The sequence below is a fragment of the Mirounga angustirostris genome, unplaced genomic scaffold, assembly GCF_029215605.1.
Source record: "Mirounga angustirostris isolate CCGP_5_RB_7025 unplaced genomic scaffold, mMirAng1.0.hap1 SCAF_1, whole genome shotgun sequence".
Taxonomy (NCBI): Eukaryota; Metazoa; Chordata; class Mammalia; order Carnivora; family Phocidae; genus Mirounga; species Mirounga angustirostris.
The window spans coordinates 78,881,929-78,905,386 of record NW_026991709.1 but is presented as its reverse complement, the minus strand read 5'-3'; the positions used below and the strand labels follow the sequence as shown (position 1 = coordinate 78,905,386).

Genomic DNA, 23,458 nt, shown 5'->3' with positions numbered 1-23,458 from the left:
CTTCAGTAACAAGCTAAATAATATTAATACAGTATCTTTTAAAAACCACAATTAATGCAAGATTTTATCCTGCATGAAGTATCAAAATTTTAAGTAAATATAGGATCAGTGATAATGTTATGCTGAGCCATACTGGCATCTGAGGACAAAGCAAGAATCAATAATACTTTATTCAAAATTTCAAAAATCTGTTGAACCCAGTGAGTACCCTAGTCCTGGCCCTGAGAGAAGAATGAGTGGCAAAGCTTTCCTGGGTTTGAGGGTCATGAATGGAGCTGAGGGAGCTGGTGTAGTTGGGCTGGGGTCTGAGTCCAGAGGGTCCTGAATGCTGGCTTCAGACTTTCTTCTTGAACACATGGAAGGGAAGCTCCCTCCTCCTGGGATGCAAACTCCCTCAGGATGGGGACTGAGTTTGATGCATTTTTCTTCTTCTTTCTTTTTAAATTTTATATATTTTTTCAAATTTTTATTTAAATTCTAGTTAGTTAATATATGGTATACTATTGGTGTCAGGAGTAGAATTTGGTGATTCATCACTTACATACCAACACCCAGGGCTCATCTCAACAAGTGCCCTCCTTAATGCCCACCTCCCATCTAGCCCATCCCCCACCCACCTCCCCTCCTGCAACACTCGGTGTTGAGTCTCTTAGTTCAATCTTCTGGGTGCGGCACAGGCTAGCCCTGTGGTAACTGCCCCCTGAGTGCATGAACAAGGAAGTGTTTACTGTCAGGGGCACTCCATAGAGAAAGGGATGGGGGCCATCTCAGTAGCAAGTCTTCGTACCTTTTTCTTCAGCTTTTGTATGTGTGCATTCGGGGCTCTTCCAGGAGCCCTTTGGAGCAGGAATAGTTGGAAAAGCATCCTGGGGAACACTTTCCCACCGCCCCACTGTCCCCTCCCCACCAGCCCTCCCCTCGCCCATCCCTCATGGCCACGGCCCCTGCCGGGCCCCACACCAGTGCCACCAGGAGGTTTACTTGAGGCGTCTCCCATAGGAAGTGCTCCCTCCTGAAATTTCTAGAAGCCACTTCTGTCGTGCCTTCAGCAGTTGAGTTGCAGAGGTGTCTTTTCTCCCCCACTGGACCGGGGCAGCCAGAGAGGGCCCCTCCCATATCCGATTCCTCTGGAACAAAGTTGCTGCTAGCAGTTTATAGTTTTAGCTCTTACTGAGGACTGCTTCATCCTCAACTTTCCCTATATTTATGGTTGTCAGAAAGGGTCTGAGAGCCATGATCTGATTGTATCCCAGCAACAGCCTGGGTGGTAGGAGGAGTGGGTGGATCGCCCCTTGGGGCAGATGGAGAACCTGAGGCCCAGAGAGGGACATATCCTGCTTGAGGTGCTTGAGCCAGGTGGGGACAGGTGTGGGTATCGCAGGAGTCTCCTGCCTCTTGTTGGGGTCATGTCTCCAGCACAGAGTTCTGTGCCGCCTCCCTGAGAACACCAACCTGGTCTCACCGCCTCCGCTCCGTCTCCTGCCAGAACTAGCAGAGCCCATCAACACAGAGCAGGCAGGCTCCTCCCGCTGAGCGCCCTCCTCCCTGCTGAGGGAAGGACAGTCTCCCTGCCCACACTGTTTCTCCTAAGCACTGTAAGAAACAACAACTCCCAGCCAGCGCCATCTGCAAGGCTCCTGCAGGATATAAAAGTGCTAGAAAGTACTATGTACATGTGATGGTACTGTCTCCTCAGTCATCTTGTCCTCTCTCTTCATTTAGCTTATTCACACTGATAAACCCAGTGACCGATGGATGGACCACTTCAGGCCTCTAGTGTTTAGAGAGAAGCCGCCACGCACCAGCCCCTGACCTAGGTGCTGGGGGTTCACAGGTGCATAGGGCTCAGCAGCCCCGCACCCCGAGGAACAGCCTGCTGGACTGGCTTACTGGCCAGGCTCAGATTGGGAATCGCAGTAATAAATAGAAACTCCAGATAGACCTCTCCCCAGATTTGGGTTCCTGAGCTGCTGGACTCATGGGGCTGAACTTCAGGGTGTGGGGGTGGGTTGTCCGGAGAACTTACCTCTTCTCTCCTCTTCAGGTATCATGATCATGATGACGCTATGTGACCAGGTGGATATTTACGAGTTCCTCCCATCCAAGCGCAAGACCGACGTGTGCTACTACTACCAGAAGTTCTTCGACAATGCCTGCACAATGGGCGCCTACCACCCACTCCTCTTTGAGAAGAATCTGGTGAAGCACCTCAACCAGGGCACAGACGAGGACATTTACCTGCTGGGAAAAGCTACACTGCCTGGCTTCCGGAGAATTCGCTGCTGAACATGGGCTCCCTGGTCAGGCCCCCTAGCCCTTCTCCACCAAGTCTGGGCAGATCACGTTCCTGAACAATCCAGCCTGCACAGTGGGCCTTCTGTCAACAAAAGCCTCAGGCTGCAGAAGTCCCAATGGCAAGCAGCCAGGTCCAGCCAGGTCCAGCCTGCCTCGTAGTTGCAGAGGTGTGCGAACCCAAAGCCTCCAGCCACACACACATACACACACACCTAGCATTCTTTCCATGCACCTTTCCCACCAGGGCTGCCAAAGCTGGGCTGTTTTCCTCATCAGAATGATGTTATTCTCACAAACCAGTACTCTCTATTGCTCGAAATCTGCACCTAGACACTGATTTCATGTGTGGAAGAAATTCTCCCAAATTATGATTGTGCCCACATATAGGGTGGCTCTGGGGAGCCAGTAAGTGGTACGGGGCATAGGAGACATGCTCGATTCCTCCAGAACAAAGTTGGTCCCAAGGTCCATGCCCCTGGGAGACGTGGCATTCCAATCACTCTAGCTGGTTTGGCGGGTCCTTATGCGCAAAGGGTCTTGATGAACCCACATACTCTCCATATGGAGAAGAAAGCCACAGAAGGGCGCGGTCTCCATCCTCTGGTTGCTCACAGTTCAGTGGGAGAGAGATGGAGGATTCAGTGTGCTCAGTTCACAGCCGGCGGGGGTGGGTGGGGGGTTGGTGGAGAGGCCGACTTGCCGTGCTGTGGGCTTGCACGCTCGGAGGGGCCACGCATTTGCTGTGTCTATGGGTCAGAGAGGGCTTCACTGAGCTGGGCTGCGGAGATTTTAGAGGACTGGAGAAACATGTCAAGCAGATGTTTGAGTCATCTGAATTGTGTTTTCCTTTCTGCCTTTATTGCCCATATTTATTCTCTAAGGTCTGCCTGAACTTCGAGGCTCGTTATTTTCTGAGGAAACCACTTCCCCTGTCTGAGCGCAGCCCCATGGCAGACACCTGGCAAGCCAGATGCCAAAAACCAGATTTGTCCGTGCTCGGCCTGGCCGGACCCTTGGCTGCAGCTGGGTTCGCACACCTTGTCCACTGCTTCCCTGTTAATGCCCGCCCCACCCCCTCCTAGCTGCCATCTTGTTTTCCCCTTTAAGGCAGTAGATTTTTTTCCCTCTTTCAAATTACTTTTAAGCATTTTGTACTTTAAAAGTATCCTGATCCGATGATTTCTTTCACCTTCATGGGCCTTTTGCGGAATGTCTCTCAGGGAGTGGGGATGTGGTTCCCTAGAATTTAAAGTTGCTCTCAGAAGTCAGAACCTTAGAGATCATAACTGATTCTCACAAGGTTTATCAGGCGGCCATGCCCTCCACCCCTCCAGCAAGGGTGCAATATCAGAGTCTCCAGACAGAGGCCCTTCCCCTGTGGTGTACAAACATGCTTCCTGGGTAGTTTTGCTACCACCCCCCTCCTTCTCCAGTGGAGAACCACATTGGACTGGTCTGGCCCCTGGTGAGGAGAAGGTAAAGGACTCACTCAAGGTCACAAAATAATGCTGTAGAGCCAGGGCTCCTAGACCCATGTGCTCAAGGGCCTCTTAAGCTTGAGCTCTAGACCAGTCGTCTGGGAGCTGGAGTGCTCATGTGCTGCCAAACCCTTGGCTCATATAGGCAGTAGCAGGAGTCCTGGGGAGGGCTGATGTTCCCCTATATACTAGCCATGCCACCATGAGCGAATTTTCCTGAGACTCTGTTTCCACATCTGTAAAATGGGGGTGATGAGCCTACCTCACAGGGCTGTTGTAAGGGTTACACCTGGCCCGGTTCTGTACTTGGCCCATAGCAGGTGCTCAGTACGTGGTGGTTTCCTTCCTCCTTCTCTCTCCTTCCTCCCCTCCCTCGCTCCCTGCCTTCCTCCCTTTACTAAGGACCTGCTCCAAGCTCACACCTGGGCAGGATCTTGCTTTGAGGGAGGCCAGAGAGGGGGTCCTGTCATCAGGGAATTAACTATCCTACTGGGAGGGCGCCTGGGTGGCTCAGTTGGTTAAGCGACTGCCTTCGGCTCAGGTCATGATCCTGGAGTCCCTGGATCGAGTCCCGCATCGGGCTCCCTGCTCGGCAGGGAGTCTGCTTCTCCCTCTGGCCCTCCCCCCTCTCATGTGCTCTCTCTCATTCTCTCTCTCTCAAATAAATAAATAAAATCTTAAAAAACAAAAACAAAAAAAAAAACCAAAAAAACTATCCTACTGGGAGATAACAACTACCCTGCCTGGAACACCCAGGAAATCATCCGAGGCAATGGAGGGTGCAGATGCAAAAGTGTCCCTCCTCCTCGTCCTCCTCCCTCTCTTCCCCCCCAACTCCTTGCAGCTCTGGCCTTTCTGCTTGGGAATGGGCCAAGCACTTGGGCAGCTTTCTGCTGTATGGAGGGAATCTTTTCCACCGATCTGGGCCCATGAATTCCCAGCTTGCTTTAGGTTCTGGTTTGACACACTCATTGCAATCTTTGAATCACACACATTGAGAGGAAGGCGGCATTCCACCAGCAGGAGATAGGCATTGGTGTGGACACTGAAACTACACTGGGTAGATGCTAGCTTTTAATTGTTATTATTAATATAAGGGATCAGATTAACTTAAGTGTGGTTCTGGGTCTACAGAACTTTAATTCTGTGTTCTCTCTATATGGAAACTAGTAAAATGCAAATAAGACAGGGGTATTATTGTTGGTCTGGTGAGATGTTTTATATTTGCAACAGATCATTTAAAAATGGTGATTGAGTACTGCGGGAAAGTCCCCGTCCCAAGGGGGCTGTGTCTTTGTCAGTAGCCATCTCTTCATCCCGTATCATGAGATCCCCCAATCCTGCAATCACATAAGCTATTCACCTTGGTTTGGAGACCTCGATCTCAGAAGTGTCTGAAACATGCCTAACCGAATTCTGAATTACCCAAAGATGATGTAAAATTTTAAAATAAATGTGTTTTTAAAAAGCTGCTCCCTCTCTTCTTACTTGCTAAGGGAATGACTGTTGCTTCTCAACTTTTATCTCCAAGGAAGACACAACTGGAATCCCAAAGCCACGAATCCTCCCCTGCTAGCTTCTCCTCAGTACTCCAGGAAGAAGAATGGTCACTTTTGTGGCAGGTAGCATCTTTGAGATATTGACCGACTGATTAGTTTTTCTTCCTTTTGCTCTTGCTTAGATTCAAAGGACTAAGTTGTTTGTCCAACACCTCAGGGAAGGGATGCAGTAGGGCAGAAAGCAGAATGGAAGGAAGGTCTTTACCTTGGTTGCCAAAAGCCTAAAACCCTTAAGGGAATGATGTCCCAAGGGAACAGCCAAATATTTGGATAAAAATCCCGAGAGGCAGGAATAGGAGAGAAAGGAGAATTCCTTTTCTCTGTAAACTGCGTACCTCCCATTGTGGCTTGAATATGTCCCCCTACACCACACTTCACTACCCTGTAGTCTATTTAAGTGTGCAATAGCATTGTGTCTACAAAAACTATGCACATACCTTAATCAAAAAACAACTCACTGCTAAAAAATGCTACCCGTCACCTGAGCTTTCAGTGAGTCATAAGTGGCGGGTCTGCCTGGATGTTTCTGGCTGCTGACTGGTCAGGGTGGTGGTGGCTGAAGGTTGGGGTGGCTGCACAATTTCTTAAAATAAGACAACGATGTGGGGCGCTTGAGCGGCTCAGTCGGTTAAGTATCTGACTCTTGATTTCAGCTCTAGTCATGATCTCAGGGTTGTGGGATCGAGCCCCACATCAGGCTCTGCACGCATGCTCAGCACAGAGTCTGCTTAAGATTCTCTCCCTCTCCCTCCCCCCGCCCTCCATCTTTCTCAAGAAAGAAAAAGAAAAAAAAGACAATGGTGAAGTTTGCCACATCGATTGACTCTTCCTTTCAGGAACAATTTCTCTGTAGCATGCAATCTTGTTTGATACATTTTACCCACAGCAGAACTTCTTTCAAATTTGGAGTCAATCCTCTCAAAAGCTGCCGCTGCTTTATCAACTAAGTTGATGTAACATTCTAAAGCCTTTGTTGTCATTTCCACAATTTTCACTGCCTCTTCACCAGGAGTGGATTCTATCTCAAGCAACCACTTTCTTTGCTCTTCCATGAGAAGCAACTCCTCATCCATTCAAGTTGCATCATGAAATTGCAGGATTTCAAATAGAATCATGAAAAACTTTGAAATGTGGCAAGAATTACTAAAATGTGACCCAGAGACAGGAAATGAGCAAATGCTGCTGGGAAAAGTGCCAAGAGACTTGCTTGCTTGTTGCCACAAACCTTCACTTCTTTAAAAATGCAGCATCCACAAAGTGCAATAAAGTGAAGCACAGCAAAATGAGAAATGCTTGTATTTCCTTCTGACACCAGCACCCGGTGCTTTAGTGCTGTCCGCCCCCTGGAACTCAGATGGAATGCCCTGTCAGCGGACACTGGATTTTGTCTGGATCCCAGTGGAGAGGGAACTCCGAATAGAAGTGATGGAAAAATAGGTTTCAGTCAGTTTGGGAACTGAGATTTGTGTTGGCCACATTTCCAGTGGCCCTAAATCTCTGTCAGGTCCTCTCGGCTGGTGAGCGAGGTGAGCTGCACCCCTCTATCTGCGTCTGGAGGGGAACTTCTGCAGCCTCCTCACGCTGCCTCTCCCTGACTTCTGACTCCAGTTAATCTGCTACTTTTTTGTTTATGTTGGGCATGAAGGAGAAAGAAAGGGGCCCTGGCTCCTCCTTAGCTCACCAGCCACTTGCGAGAGCCAGGCCACAAAGGGAAAGACCATTCGAGTGAGAGATTCGTCTGCCACCCCCACATACACCTCACCAGTAGCTCTCCTCACTGAGCAAAGCCCAGCTCTTAGGCCCTCTGTTCGTACAGAAGACTTCGCACCCTGACAGTGTGTTGAGCCCACACCGGTACCGCTTCTAGAGCCGGGAGTGGGCAGGGAGAGGGGTGCACCTGGACTCCCCGACTGCCGCCCCCACCTACTCTTAGCTCCCGGCCTCTGGTGTGGCCCTGGTTTCTTCTTCCCTTGTGAGCCTCAGGGCAGCCTTCCAGGATGTGCGGTGATGTGACAGGGAGTGCCTTATGGCCCCAGGGTCACTTTCCACTTTTCCAGCCCAGAACATTCATCCCTGTGGGCTGGGGTAATGACATCAGTTGCAGGAAAGAGGAAAAGGCCTTATCGGCGCCCACAAAATCCCACCATGCAATGCATTTATGCCGCCAGCCAGTCCTTTTCAGGACTGATCGGACAACAAGTTTCTAATGGGAAGAGGACTTCTGTTCAGTCCAGTGAGTCCACAGAGAGCACCTCCAGTGAGTGGTACTGGGAGACAGTGACAAAGAGCTACAGGGCCTGGGAGAACGGGCCTGCCCCGCCTATGTGCAGTGTCATGCTCAGGAGAGAGCAGTGAGGCCATCTTCTGGAGCGCTAAACCTAGGTGGTACACTTCCGTGGCTGGGCACGCATTTATAACTGCATAGGAGAAAGATGCCGCGCAAATGCAAATAAGAAGAAATGGGGTCGTACACGGAAAGGAACCATAACGAAGTTATAGAAAAAGATTGATTTTGACACAGATTTGGGTAATCTTAATGGGTGACACTCTTGAGGGACGGGCGGGATTCCCCCTTTTTTCTGTAAGTGCTTTTTCTGATTATAATAGTAGTACATATCCACTGTCAAAAGCATATAGGGGAAAAGGTCATCTGCATCCTGTCATCCAAAAATAACCCCTGCTAGCAGTTCCCAATTCTATTTTAAAATACAATATAAACGTATATATCTACACACATACACACACACACAAAATATTACACATACGCATACGATCACGTCCTGCTTTTTTTAAATTTAAAAGTGTCTCCAGAACAGTAAGGATCTCTTTGTAATTATGCTTTGTAATGGGCACATGATATTCTATCATAAAAATGTGTTGTAATTTATACAATTTTCCTTAGAATTGGACATGCAGTTTCTTTACACTTGTTTCCCCCCCCCCCCCCAAATAACTGCACATATAAGCATATGTCAACATTTCTGACTACATTCTGGGGCGGGTGGTAGGTAGGATAGGTAGTCTTCCCTCAGAAATTGTGGCTGGAAGACTCTCAGAATCATCTTAGAGGAACTTCTGGAATAGTCATAGAAAATCAGAAAAGATAGCCCAGGGAATAAACCAAAGGCAGCACTATAAGATTGCTAGAAACTTTGTGACTTTTTCTGGTTTATTGTTTTATTATTCCTTTCTGTTTCTCCATAGAAATTAGTAAAAACCTAGAAAATGAAGAGTGTGTTATTAGTTATATTAGCTATCTAACAAATGGCTCGAAGGTAAGCAGCTTAAAACAACAGTAAACATTTATTCACACAGTGCCCATGAGTCGGGAATTGGGGAGTAGCTTAGCTAGGTGCTTCTGGCTTGGGGTCTCTCACAGATTGCAGTTAAGATAGCAGCCAGGGCTACAGCCATCTGAGGGCTTAACCGGGGGCTCACAGGTCTCCTTCCAAGATGGTTCTCTTACACGGCTCTGACGTCAGGGGTGGTGTCACTGGCTGGGCTCTGCGGTCTCACCCTGGCAGGATGGTGTCGCTGATTGGACTCTGTGATGGGGCAGCGCTACAGGTCGGACTCCATGATCTCTCTGGGTTGGTTGTGCTATCAGGCTCTGCTCCCTGATAGGATGGTTCTGCTGGCTCTACTCTGTGTTCAGGCTGACTCTGGACAGAGCCTCAGACTGTGCTTTGTGATCAGTCAGGGCTGTAGACTAGAACCTGTGACCTGGCAGGCTGCAGGCTGTGCTCCACCGATCCGGTGGAGGGATGAACGTGTGGGGTGGGGGGAGCAAGAAGGATCTGGAAACAGTGAATATATTTTGCATGTGGCAGGGTTAGGATCAATAAGGCAGACTGTCATAGCCAGGCTTCAGAGTGACCCCCAATGGCCCTCACCTCCTGGTATTCATGTCCTTATGAAATCCCTTCCCACACGGAAGAGTGCCGATCTGTGTTACCCATAGGATACTGAGGAAATGACTGTGTATTACTTCTGAGGTTAGGTCACAAAGACATGGTGGCTTCCACCTTTCGCTCATTTGGATCACTTGCTCTAGGACAAGCCAACCATCATGTCAGGAGGACACTCCAGCAGTCCTGTGGAGAAGTCCTGAGAATGGAGGCCTCTCGTCAACAGCCAACAGAGACTTGCCAGCCATGTGAAAGCCAGGTTGCTGGCCGGGTTCTGTGGTTGGGGGGGGGCCTCCAGCTACATCCTGCCACTGGTGAGGCAAGAGACTGTGCTCTGTGGTCAGCCAGAGCTGCTGCCTGAGTTCCTTCATCAGGCTGAGCTGCCCGATACCGCTCTGTGATCCAGTCTAGTCACCATCCGGGCTTCCTGCCTGTGTAAGGCTGCAGGTTGTGTTTAGCAATCAGGTAGGGCCAGAGGCTGGAGTCTGCTGCTGGCTGGGGCTGTAGGCTGGGCTCCATGGCTTGGCAGGACCACAGGCTGGTCTCTGAGCCTGCTCAGAGCCACTGTTCAGGCTCCCTGGTTATGCAGGGTCAGAGGCTATGCTTAATAGCTAGACAGGGTGGCTGGCTTGGCTCCCTGCCCAGTCAGGGTTGGAGGATGAGCTCTATAGTTGCCCCAGTTCCTCAGCAAGGCTTCCTGGATGGTGAGACTGGAGGCCATGCTCAGCAGCTGAGTGGGGCAGCAAATCTGTTTCCCCACCCACCCTGGCAGAACAGAACAGGCTCCACAGTCAGTATGGCCTCGACTGGGGACTCAAATCAGGCAGAGCCGCCAACTGAGCTCCCTGGCCAAACAGGGCCACCAACCTGGTTCTGAAGAGAGAGAGGCAGAGCCACTAGCTAGGATCTCTGCTTGAGTGCTGCTGCAAGCAGAAATGAGATCCATCAAGACCTGAGCACTGGCGGTGGTAGGCTCTGTCCCCTTCTTCCCCTCTATCTGATACCTGGTGATTGAGCTCTGCAGATGCCCCCAGTGATCCCCTAGAGGTGGAATCCAAGTGGACCCCCTGGGAAGCATCCCATAATGCTGGGGGAGCTGGATGTCCACCTTGGGCTCTCATTGCCCACAGCAGAAATCAGAGACCCAGTGGCACCCATTCAGTGTAGCATGGTACCGGCTCGGGGAGGGGTAATGAGTTTACAGTGAAGGGTAAGCCAAAAGCAAGAGTCAGACATTCAACCAACTGAGCCACCTAAGCACCCCAACTCTTCTAACCCTTCTAATGTGGTGGTCCTTTTTGGTCTCTGTGGCCCCAGAGAGTGCCCCAGTCTCATCCCTGGGTTCTGGGGTTTTCACAGTAGTGTCTTGTCCATGAATAGTTGCTGGTTGGTCTTCTTGTGAGGGAGACTGAAAAAAGGAATGACCTGTGCTGCCATCTTGATGACATCACCCTGTGTATCTATTCAAGTGCTTCTCAGCCATTTGCATATCTTTTTGGAGAAATATCTATCCAGAACTTTTGCCCATTAAAAAAAATGGGTTAATCTGTCTTTTTATAATTGAGCTTTTTTAGAGTTCTTTATATATTCTGGATACAAGTCCCTTGTTGGATATATGATTTGCCAATATTTCTCCCATTCTGTGGTCTATCTTTCACTTTCTTAATCGTATCATTTAAAGCACACAAATTTTTGATTTTTATAAAGCTTATTTTTCTTTTGTTCCTTGTGCTTTTGGTATCATATCTAATAAAACTTTGCCTAACCTAAGGTCATTAAGATTTATTTCTGTTTTTGTTTTCTTTTCTAAGAGCTTTATAGCTTTATTTCTCACATTTAGGTCGATGATCCATTTTAAATTAGTTCTGGGGTAGGTACAAGGCAAGGAGTCCAACTTCATTTTTTGGGGTATGTGGATATCCGGTTGCCCCAGTGCCTTTTGTTAAAAAGATCTGATATACTCATGACCATCCTTTTGCTTATAAGGGTTTTTTGGGGGTCTCATTTGGTTTTAAGTGTGTTTCTTAAAACCAACACATTATTAGATTTTGTTTTCCAACTCAGAATGTTAGCTTTTTATTTTTTATTTTTATTTTTTTAAGATTATATTTGAGAGAGAGAGAACAGGAGCAGGGGAAGGGGTAGAGGGAGAGGGAGAAGCAGACTCCCCCTAAGCGCAGAGCCTGATGCGGGGCTCGATCCCACAACCCTGAGATCATGACCTGAGCCGAAGTCAGAAGCTTAACCAATTGAGCAACACAGGTGCCCCAGAATGTTAGCCTTTTAGTAGAGAGATTTTAATTTAATTTAAACTCATTTTAATGTACCATGATTGTTATCTTTAACTGTCACCTTCTTTCATTCTGTTTTTATACTTCCAACTATTTCTTTTGTTTTCTCTTTTTGTTATATAGGTTTTTCCTTTTATCTTTTTCAGAGCTTTATATAATATACATTTGATATAGTGTGGTACATACCCTATATTTCATTTCTACTCAGTTTTGCAAAAGCACTTTAACCCATATTTCACTCCTTGTCAGAGTGAGAAATGAAATATCTTATATTTCTATATAAACAAGATAAGCTTGACAAACTTTTATTCTCTATTCCCTATCCTTAATCTTTGTTAACATTAGGATTTTAGCCCTATAACTCAGCAATTGTGCTACTAGGTATTTACCCCAAAGATACAAATGTAGGGCACCTGCACCTCAATGTTTATAGCAGCAATGTCCATAATAGCCAAACTATAGAAAGAGCCCAGATGTCCATTGACAGATGAATGGATAAAGAAGATGTGGTATAGGGGCCCCTGGGTGGCTCAGTTGTTAAGCATCTGCCTTTGGCTCGGGTTGTGATCCCAGGGTCCTGGGACTGAGCCTCACATCGGGGCTCCCTGCTTGGCAGGAAGCCTGCTTCTCCCTCTGACACTCCCCCTGCTTGTGTTCCCTCTCTTGATATATCTCTCTCTGTCAAATAAATAAATAAAATCTTAAAAAAAAAAAGATGTGGTATATATACACAATAGAATATTACTCAGCCATCAAAAAAAAAAATGAAATCTTACCATTTGCAGTGATGTGGATGGAACTAGAGGGTATTATGCTAAGTGAAATAAGTCAATCAGAGAAAGACAAGTATCATATGATTTCACTCACATATGGAATTTAAGAAACAAAACAGAGGATCATAGAGGAAGGGAGGGAAAAATAAAACAAGACATAATCAGAGAGGGAGACAAACTGTAAGAGACTCTTAACTACAGGAAACAAACTGAGGGTTGCTGGAGGCGAGGTGGGGGGGGATGGGGTAACTGGGTGATGGGCATTAAGGAGGGCACTTGATGTAATGAGCACTGGGTATTATATAAGACTGATGAATCACTGAACTCTACCTGTGAAACAAATAATACGTTGTATGTTAATTGATTGAATTTAAAAAAAACTTTAAAAATTAGGATTTTAGATTCAGAATATTATTGTTTGGAGAATAATTTTTGATGACATCATTCAGTTTAAGAACCAGAGTTACAATGTATTTTAAGGAACATTTCTATTTTAAATTGATTAATTACTCAGCAAAAATTATTTTATACTGTAATATCCCCAATCTTGATGCTCTTAATTTGCTCCATTTATCATTCTGTTGCAGTACATCTTCAAAAACTTGTTTCAAGGATACAGAAGTTCTTACATATCTGAAAATGTTTTTCTGTTTTCATGAAAAACAAATCGCCTCAGTATAAAATTCTAGGAATAAAAATATTTTTCTTTCTAAAACTGCACGGTGGAATCATATTCCTATCTAGTTGTTAGGTTCAAAAGTTAGTATAGAAGGAAAAAAGCACACATAATGAAAATTTCTCCTAAAAAATCCCTTAAAGCACCCTAATCCTATATCTGGACCCTTGAAAACTCAAAATCCCAAGATTATCTTCTAGGTCTTTCTTTGCCTTTGGGTTCAAGTTCCCCTTTCCCTAAAGCAGTGAAGGCCCAACATCTGCCAGCCAAACATAATTTTGAAAGTGGACTCTTGCTAGGCTAACCATGAATTATTTTATATAGTCATACAGATTGCTCCCAAAGGCCCAGGCCTGGGGGAGCAGTCTGTCTTTCTAGGCTTATCAGGCCTGGCTCAAGTTCAAGGGGTCACAACAGGAGGGGAAAGGGCCACGGATTGTTCTATTGCTCTGTTATGGAATTAGGACGAGAGGACTGTGGTGCTGGTATGAGAAAACACTCTAAGTTCAGATTCCCTGCAATGCCTATGGGAAATTGAAAACTCAGTGTGGCATGCACAGCAGTGAGTATGGTGGTAAGGAGAGGTAGCAAGAATGGCTGGTGCCTGGCACCGGTGGTCATAGAAGAAACAAGATGAGGAAAGTGATGGCTGCCACGAAGACAGGTCCACTTCAGACCAATGCCTCGCTGTTCTATTTGGGCCGAGATTTGAGGGCGCTGGAGCTTCAGTGAAAGGGCCAAGGTCAAGGCATGAAGCAAGGTTTGGGGCAACAAGAACGGCCTCTGACAGAGAGGTCCTTGTGGACGGTGTGAGGTGCATACCTAGGTCAGCCGGGAAGGGGACCAGGGACGACAGCAAGATAGTGGAGGCTGCACACTAGTGTGGTTACTTGGAGTAACTGAACTTTTCAAGTCTTTTGCTACAGAAGTGACCCGCTCTTTCCAGGCATGAGATCCGGTCTGTCCTTCTGTGGTGATGAGGTGTGTTTGTCTCTAATGACAGCCTCTCTGGGGCGGCCTACAGGGGGGCCTGCGCCGCTGAACCAACAGGGCCAGAACGGCAGCCTCAGGCCCTGGCATTGCCCAAAGCTCTCACTGTTCTGCCTCAGATGTTTGTTTTTCCCTCTTCCCAAAGAAAGATTTTCCCCAGGTGGGGAAAAGTTACATAAATTTCTTCACTGCGACACTCTGAAACCCACTCGCCAAAGGTCTATCAGAGGCGCGACTGGATGAATGGAAAGGATCAGTCTCAGGCTCCGACATGAAAATGGCTGGAATTGTGCGGCTCATGTTGAGACAAAGGCTGTGAGCCCTTTCGAATCTCTGTGGAAGGAGATCAAGAGGGACATATCCACTAGGTCTTTACATGAATCCCTATTTCCCAAAGAGGAAAACCTCCTGTTCCTGGAACGTACTGCACAGGGAGAGTGTGTGGCCCTGGGAACTAAGTAATAAAGCAGTATTCAACGGAGAGTTCTAGATGAAAGTAAAAACACAGAGAAACCCTGAGTAGCCACTTTTATACTAAAATAATCCAACCGTAGGTGATTCTAATGCTCCAGGCAGTGCTCACTGACCAAGAGAGGGGAGTTAGTGGTTTGGCCTGTGGTGGCCATGCTGATCTCACTGTCTGCTCTACTTGGCCAGCAGTTACTAGTCTCAGCTTTTTTCCCTTCAGTTTCGCTCATGTGAGTTATTTCCTATCAGACCATGGTAAATTCCATCAGAAGCCACATAGCAGTATTCCATGTTTACCAGCTGGGAGGACACCAACACTGCCAGGCCACTCAAGAGTAGGAACACTTTCTAAGTGTATCCTGACACTGAAGTTTCTAGTATTGCCCAACTCAGCAATCTTCACTTAGGACAGCCTCTCTAGTTCAGACCTGAAGTTCTTTATAAACTCTTTGAATCTAGTGCCCACTAATCCTGCCAGCTATCTCTTTGCACCTTCTTCTTTTAGAATTTTTAAAAAATATTTGTTTAAATAAATTTCTTCCACCGTCCATCCATCCATCCAACCATCCATCCATTTATCCAACTGACAAATACTAATGTATATATATTATGCCCAGTCCTGGTGCCATATGATGAAGTTACAAAGATTATAATGACAATGATAATGACAAGGTGAGTGACATCACCAAAATGGTGATTTAGGAGACCCCAGCTCCTGTCCCCACATGAAGATCAATAATTAGACAGCTAGCTATGGAAAAAAAACCAACAACCAGCTCTGGGGTCCAACAAGAAATGTTAGCAACACAGTGGAACAACAACAACAACAAAAACCTGAGCATAATTGCACGAGAAGGCAGGCCCGCCTCGCCAACTGGTGTGCTCAGCGCCAAGGGGATCTTCCCAGCTAGAGAGCGCGCCTCTGGTCAGGAAAGGGAAAGCAGGCTGTTGAACAACCAGCTTCTCCATCCTTTCATGGTACCAGAGAAAAGACCCGCTTCAGTTTCACCCCACCAGACAGGCAAAACTGAGCTGTACAGCGATGGCCAGGAACAAAAAGGAAAGCAGGGGCTTCGGAGAGCAGCCATGCGGTAGGAGCAAGCGTGGCTCACGGCGACCGGCTCCACACACAGACCCAGCCGCTTTTACCGCCGAAGAAAGAGCCAATGGCCGGTTCGGCTGCCTGACCCCTGCATATTTCACCGCCTTTGGCTCTACAGGTATTTGGGTTCGCTGATGCCAGCTGCCTGAGTCCCTCCTGCTCCATCACCGCCCCCTCCCTGCCCCCGCCAGAGCCTGGGAACCACACTGGCAGCCGGCTTGGGCCTCTGTGGCTGCAGCACAGCAAAATACCAGCCTAGATCTTCACGGCTGACCACACACACACGCATGCACACACCCCGCCGCCGCCCCTGCTATGTGTGCACTCAGGGCCAGACTCTCCGACTGTTCCCTTGCATGCTGCTCACCAGCCAGCCAGCCATCACCAGCCTTTACTGCAGTGTGCGCGCCCATGGAGACTGTGCAGCCACGGGAAAGCATGCTGCTGGCCAGGAACCCCACAGCTGCTTATGGGCCCAGATCAGGCCGTGTGTCTAAGCTGGAGTAGCCCCTAAGCTAAGCTGTACTAAGCTGGAGCTAGCCCCTCCATCTGTGTATCTGCATACCCCGGCCCGACCCTTGTCCCCAGCCTCCACTGAAGTACACACATGGGGTAGGAGGCTGCACAACAGAAAATCATATTGACATCTAGGGCCTCCGTAGCTGCCAGTGAGCGTGTGGTTGTCCCCGGCCCTTGCTGCCTGCCCTGGATATGTATGTCTGCAACTGGCTCCTGCCGTTACACAGGCACCTGCAGCTGGCCCCCACAGCTGAGCATGTGCACACCACCAGCTCCAGCCCCCAGCTGCTGGGCCTGGAGGTGCCGCTGAAGATCACAACAGCTGTTGCAGCCATTATGAACCCTCCTCTGAGTCCTCACCAAGGACACAGAGTTGCTGATGCTAGGGACTCTGGTGGCCTGAGCTGAAGAGACGTTATGCCTCCTCCTGGACCTGGTATTGCCACACGCTCCCATAGCTGGAGTCCTGCACTCCTAGACCTGGGGACACAGCGTACTCCAGCACGCCCCCACCTGCAAGTGAAAGTCTTCCCTTACCAGAGGCCATCCCTAAAGTCTGTGCTTCTTCCAATGCACAGACGCCTACATGGGGCTACAGGAATCGTTAAGAATAAAGGAAACACGACTCCACTAAAGGAATACAGTAAGCCGCTAGTCACTGGTCCCAAAGAATGGAGATTCAAGAATTGTCTGACCAAGAATTCAAAATAATTGTTCTAAAAATGCTCAGAGAGCTGAAAGAGAACACAGATAAACAATTTAATGATATCAGGAAGACAATACAAAAACAGAGTAAGAAGTTCGGCAAAGAGATAGAAAACACGAAAAAGAACCAAACATGAATTTGCCAGTGTGTTTCCTCACAGTAACTGCAAAACAAAAACCTATAGTAGAATCACAGAAGATAAAGGGCAGAAAATCAGAGCATATCACTAAGGAAAATCATAAATTCATAAAGGAACACAGCTAGAAATGAAGAAAGGGACAAAGAAACTACAAAACAGCTAGAAAAGAATACAATGACATCAGTCTTTACTATCGATAATTACTCTAAAGGTAAATGGATTGAATTCTTCAATCAAAAGACATCAAGAGGTGGATGGATAAAAAGATGAGACCCAACTATATGCTGCCTAGAAGATATACAATGGGGAAAGAATAGTTTCTTCAATAAATGGAGCCGGGAAAACTGGATAACCACATGTAGAAGAATGAAATTGGAGCCCTACCTTGTACCATTCACAAAAATTAACTCGAAATGGACCACAGATTTAAATTAAACATAAGAACTGAAACCACAAAACTCATAGGAAAAAAATTCACATGAATAACATCTTTAACATTGGTCTTGGCAATGATTTTTTGGAGATGACACCAAAAACACAAGCAACAAAAGCAAAAATAAACAAATAGAACTACATTGAACTAAAAAGCTTCTGCATAGCAAAGAAACAACAAAATGAAGAGGCAACCTACAGAATGGAGAAAATACTTGCAAATCCTGTCTGATAAGGAGTTAAAAATCCAAAATATATAAAGAACTCATACAACTCAATAGCAAACCAACAATCCAATTAAAAAATGGTCAGAGGGAGAAGCAACTAAATAGGTATTTTTCCAAAGAAAACATACAAATGGTCAACAAGTACATAAAGAAGTGCTCAACATCACTAATCATCAGGGAAATGCAAATCAAAGTCACAAAAGATATCACCTCACAGAAAGTTAGAAAAGCGCTCATCAAAAAGATAAGAACTAACAAGTGTTGGCAAGGATGTGGAAAAAAAGGAACCCTTGGTCAAAGTTTTTGGGGGAAATCTTATGAGATTGTGTTAATGGGATAAGCCACAGCCCTCACACTGCAATTAGTCTTGAGACTGTAAGTAATATTTGTCATTTTTCTCTGCTACTACCTGTTCTAGATTCCACCCTTGCCCTTGGCTACCATTTCTTGTAGTCTAGGTGGCTAGCCTGGTGAGAAGACCCAGACCTTCAACCTCGGGGTTCTGAGCTCCTGGTTACCATGCCTTTATTAGGCCGTGGTTCTGTAGCTACCCATTCACACTTGATCCTGGCCATGGGAGTACCAAGGAATATCCCAATGAGCCACCTGAACACCAAACATATTCGTCCCTACCTTCATTATGAAGCATAGTTCTACCTCCTCAGAGTCAATTCCCCTGATAGTATGGCAACTCATTACTGTATCTTTTGGTTTACTGGCAATAACCAGATGGTAGCCATAGCTTTAAGTTTAATGGGATTCTTAATATATCCCCTGGTGGAAGCATACCTCCCCTGGGAATCAGGACCTTTAGACCCTCAGAACCTAAGTCTGCAGGAACAAGAAGTACATATTCTTTAAGTGGGAGTGATGGTAATGGGGGTCATTTCCTACTTCTATCAGTCGACTGCCAGACTCCTATGTTCTACCCAATGATTACACAGACTCCAATTCTCACAGGGTATCCTCTCAAAGCTGCCACTTCAGCCATGCCTTTAAGAGGCCAATTCAATACTCTATTAGGCCAGCAGCCTCTGGATGATATAGTACATGGTAGGACTAACAGATCCTACAGTTCTGTGCCCATGGACGTACATTCAAAGGATTGTTATGCAGTATTTCATGCTGGTAAATCAGATGCTCTGTGGGTCCTTGGCTAGTGCACTGAGGCCTGGGGGCAGGAAAGGCAAGCCCATTCCTGGAATATACATCAAACCCAATCAAGAAAAATGCTTCCCTTTTCAGAGTGGATAGGGTCCAATGTAATCAACTTTTCCCTAAGTGACTCATTGAGAGCTAACACTATATTTGGACTCAGTGTTGGCTTCTGTTTCTGAAAAGTCAGACATTTAGCAATGCCAGCAATTAGGTCCACCTGGGTGAAAGGGAGCTACGGGCCCATAAGTAGTGTGTCTTTATCCTGCCTTCATGGCTGCTTTGTTCATGAACCTATTGTACAAACATTGATATGGCCAAGAATGAGGCGAACTGACATCCATTGGAAGAGTCACTCTGTCCAGCTTGTGGTATGCCTCTCTTGCAGGGATGCTTACTGGTGGGCATGAAGCATGTGGTACAAGGATGCTCACATTTTGAGCCCACTCTTATAGGTTCATCTGTATGCTTCCTCTCCAGACTGCTTTATTCCTGATTTTCCCATCTTTCTCCTTCTAGGCCCCTCGCCAATCAGCCAAGCCATTCACTGCTGTCCATGAATCTATGTACATATCCTTACCACAGGCCACTTCTCTCTCCATATAAGGTAGATGACCAGATGCAATGTCCAGACTCTGTCCAGTCGGGGAATTTCTCCTCACCACTGTCTTTCAGGGCCCCCTTGAGTGTGGATGAATATATGGTCCATGGTTGATTTGGGACTTAAACCAACATACTCAATCCATCCATGAAACAGACCTGGTTATTTTCCTCCTTTGTTGGCTGATCAGAGGAACTCCCCCATGATACCATAGTTGTTAGCCGAGAAGCTATTGGTGTACTGGTGATGAGTAATGAGTAAAACTGAGCTGACTTTCCTCAGAGATTATTTGTGTCCTCTGTACCAGCTCCAGCAACATCCCAGAACATACCACTTCTGTCACACAATAGCTTGGTTCTGCGCCTGACCAACATTACGGCTTGGTAATTCTGACAGCTCTCAGCTCAAGATAGGCAGCTCTGGTCCCAGAGTTACTTGATTTCCTAAGATTGGGTCCTCTGTCTCTATCAGGGCTCAGTACCATGCTAGGAGCTGTTTTTGTCTTTGTTTTAATGGTGTATAATTCTATGCTGCAGGTGGCAGGCCTTTCTTTAATGTATCAAGGACACCCAGTGATAGCAAATTCTGTGGTAGTCATAATTATGATTTACCTTTTATCTCCCAAATGCTGAAGAGAATGAATAAGCTAATACATTCCCTTCTACCTGTGTACCGTCCAAGTTAACCCCAGGTGAAAGTTTTAGTAACTGCAAATGCTACAGGGTGTCAGGGCCTATCACCACGAGCATGGAGTCATTTTCTTCTGGCCAGTGTATGATCCAACTCCAGAATCTCATCCTTAGAGTATGCTTCCTAGGACCATTTCTGGTACCAACTGTCTTAAATTGGATTCTCCCAGAATCAGATCCTGAGTCAAGGATTCAAGTGCTAGTGATTTATTAAGGAAGGAACTAGTAAGGAAGTGGCAGAAGCAGGATAGTGGAGGAGAAGAGGCTAAGCAAGGCTGCAATTTCTGGTGAAGTGCCACCTTCAACCTGAATTGTAGATACCTCTGGGAGTAACTGACTCCTCAGTTTGTTCACCTGTTCGTTTCACAACAAAGGAGCTGTGTGTGTGGGGGGGGGGGAGGGGGTTGAAGGTAGATGTAAAACACCCAGGCACCTCCCGCTCTCAGTAAGGATGGGCAGCCCCATTGCCTAGGAGAGAAAGCCTGTGAAGATCATAGGTGTTGACTGTTAACTGCCAAGCATGCAGAAGCTGGGGGATGGAGACACAGTGGTAAAAGGACTCTGAGGGCATCTGGGCAGGGCCCCCTTCTGTCTACTCCAAAGTGATCCAGAAAGAAATACTCTGAGTTCAGAAAATTAAGAGATCATGAGTGAGATGGAGTGGCTGGATGAGGTCAGACTTTGAGTAGATTTATGGAGAGGAAGTAAACTTGTGACTCCAATTATTGTATTAACAAGGGCATCACCATTACATTTGGTGGGGCTGTCAGTAGTGACTGGCACACAGAAGGCTCTGAGGGAATGAATTAGGTTAACAAGTAGCTGAGATTCTTTAGTAATTTCCTCCAGAACCCTTGTTAGGCTGGAGGAAAAAAAAAACAGAGAGCAAAGACACAAATATCTCAAACATTTACTCTTGCTTACTCCTCTCTCCATGTCTGTTTCAAGGCCTCTTCTAGGAAACTTACTTTGAAGGGGTAATGCCAAACACCTTGGCCTTATTCCTCTGCTCCCCAGCCCTTGCCAGCCCCTTTTCTTTCCCATCCCTCACTCCATAGTAAGTAGGCAAGTGAGTATAGTAAGTAAGATGCTGCATCCTCTCTTGGATGTCTGTACCTATTGAACGTTTATTATTCCCCTGCCTCCTCTGAGGGCTCAGCATTTGCTGCAAGTTCCAAATCATTGCTATCTAATAATATAAAACAAAATATGAGATGCCAGGAAAGCGTAATAAATTATGAATATGAGAGCTCAGGGCCCAATTTTGTTCAAGCAAACAGGGGTGACTTTCAGAAGAATATGGGACCTGATTTGACTCTTAAGAGTACAGTGTGATGTAGAGAAGGTGGAGGGGAATTGCCTTCAAAGGAGCTGAGGTATGTGAGTAAAGGTGTCTAGTACGGAGGACAGAGGCGGGAGAATATGACATTAGTGCTTCCTAAGCTTGATCCTGATTTTTATTTTTCAGTTTAGAAATTATTTTCTACAGGGGCGCCTGGGTGGCTCAGTCAGTTGGGTGTCTGCCTTTGGCTCGGGTCGTGATCCCAGGGTCCTGGGATGGAGCCCCATGTCGGGCTCCCTGCTCAGTGGGGAGCCTGCTTCTCCTTTTCTCCACTGTCCATGTTCTCTCTCTAGCTCTCTCTCAAATGAATAAATAAAATCTTTAAAAAAATTATTTTCTACAGTGGAAGATGAAAACTTAGCTATCTTACAACTCAACCTTCACCCATACACACTTCTGGATCCCACTCCTGATATAATACTAATAGTACCATGTTTGGTTAAATCAATATTCAATTATTGCATTTTTTGTTATATAAATGTTATTAGGTGAGCCATATTTCATGGTTACATTTTCTTTTTTTAAAATTCTTCCTATGCCAGAGTTAATGTTTTTTTGTTGTTGTTGTTTGTTTGTTTGTTTTAAGTAGGCTCCATGCCCAGCGTGGAGCCTAGTGCAAGGCTTGAACTCACAACCCTGAGATCAGGACCTGAGCTGAGATCAAGAGTCGGATGCTTACCCAACTGAGCCACCCAGGTGCCCCACATTTTTTGTTGTTGCTTGCTTAGTGTTCTTTTGTAGTATCACTAGTTTATCCCCCAATTCTGACAGAACTATAAAACTTTTCTCAATATATTTACTTATAAATATTAGATACTACCTTCATGTTTTGAGGGGGCCTGTGGGGGAACTGTCCCTCCAGAGCTGGTGATCTCTAATCCTACACTAAACAATACTGTCCTGGGACTTCATTTCATCCTCCTCTCAGGAACTCCCTTTGCCCCCCTCTGCTCTTTGAATTCTGTTCCTCTCTGCTGCCCCCAATTGTTCCTTCTTGGTTTACATTTTCTTGTTTTTGTGGGAAATATCCAAACAGTGGTTTCTAGAAAGAGAGAGGGAAGCAGGGAGTGAAGGTGGGGATGGTTCCAAGAAAGTGTCCCATATAAGGAAATGTGAGGTGAGCACTTGGGGTAATGCAAGAATGCTGTATGCTTTTGGAAGCTCTTCCTGAGAAGGCAATATGTTTCAACCACACAGAATTGGAAAGGTGAGGGCCTTAAGATAAAAGTTTATATTCTTCAGTGCACATCATAGGCTTGGATTTCACATGGAAGACAGACAATCTCTCCCTAACCACCAAAACAAACATTAAAAAGCTGTACTTTGCCACATATTGACAGAAGGCACTGTTAAACCCAGATTCTTGTAAACCACCCCAAATCCACAAAAAGAATTGAAGAAAATGAAACAAATCTATGCAAATTCACTTAAAGGTAAAGAAAAAGAGAATTAATACATCTCAAGTGATAAAATCCTCCACCATTCCAAGGGAGATAGAAAACAAACAAACAAATCCAAACAACATAAAACAGCCATGAAGCAGAAGAAAAGACCAAACTAAATAACCTCAAAAAGTGCTTGGAGATATAAAAAACTGCCTATAATCAGAAATTAAAAACATAAATGGATTTGGAAAAAGAACAGGAAGAAATTAAGAGAGTTGCCTGAACTCAAGAAATAAATATAACAAAAGAAAAATCATCTCAGGCTTAAAGAGTAAATTTTTTTTTTTTTTTTTTAAGAGAAAGAGTGGGTGGGGAGGGGCAGAGGGAGAAGGAATCTTAAGCAGGCTTCAAACCCAGTGCAGAGCCCAATGTGGGGCTGGATGCAGGGCTGGATCTCACGACTTATGCTGGATCATGACTTATGTACTTATGCTGGGACAGGTTTACCTTTATTTGAGCCAAAATCTAGAGTCGGAAGCTTAACCGACTGAGCCACTGAAGAGGCCCTGAAGAGTCAATTTTAAGAAGTTAAGTGTGTTAGTTTCCTAGGGCTGCCTGAACAAATCACCACAGGCTGGGTGCCTGGAAACAGCAGAAATGGATTCTCTGGCAGTTCTAGAGGTTGGAAGTCTGCCATCAAGATGTTAGCAAGGCAGGTTCCTT

The 23,458-nt window shown here is 46.2% G+C and overlaps 1 protein-coding gene across 12 annotated transcripts in view; it reads left to right on the top strand.

Moving 5' to 3' along the window:
- The window catches only part of ST6GAL1 (ST6 beta-galactoside alpha-2,6-sialyltransferase 1), a 119,374-nt gene extending 114,131 nt beyond the window's left edge, over positions 1 to 5,243 (top strand). For all 12 annotated transcript variants that reach the window (XM_064583325.1, XM_064583201.1, XM_064583495.1 and 9 more), the window contains one exon: positions 2,045 to 5,243. In XM_064583325.1, coding sequence (XP_064439395.1) covers positions 2,045 to 2,286 — 242 coding nt within the window. In that variant the 3' untranslated portion in view covers positions 2,287 to 5,243. The remainder of the gene's footprint in view (positions 1 to 2,044) is intronic.
- The last annotated feature ends 18,215 nt before the right edge of the window (positions 5,244 to 23,458 follow it).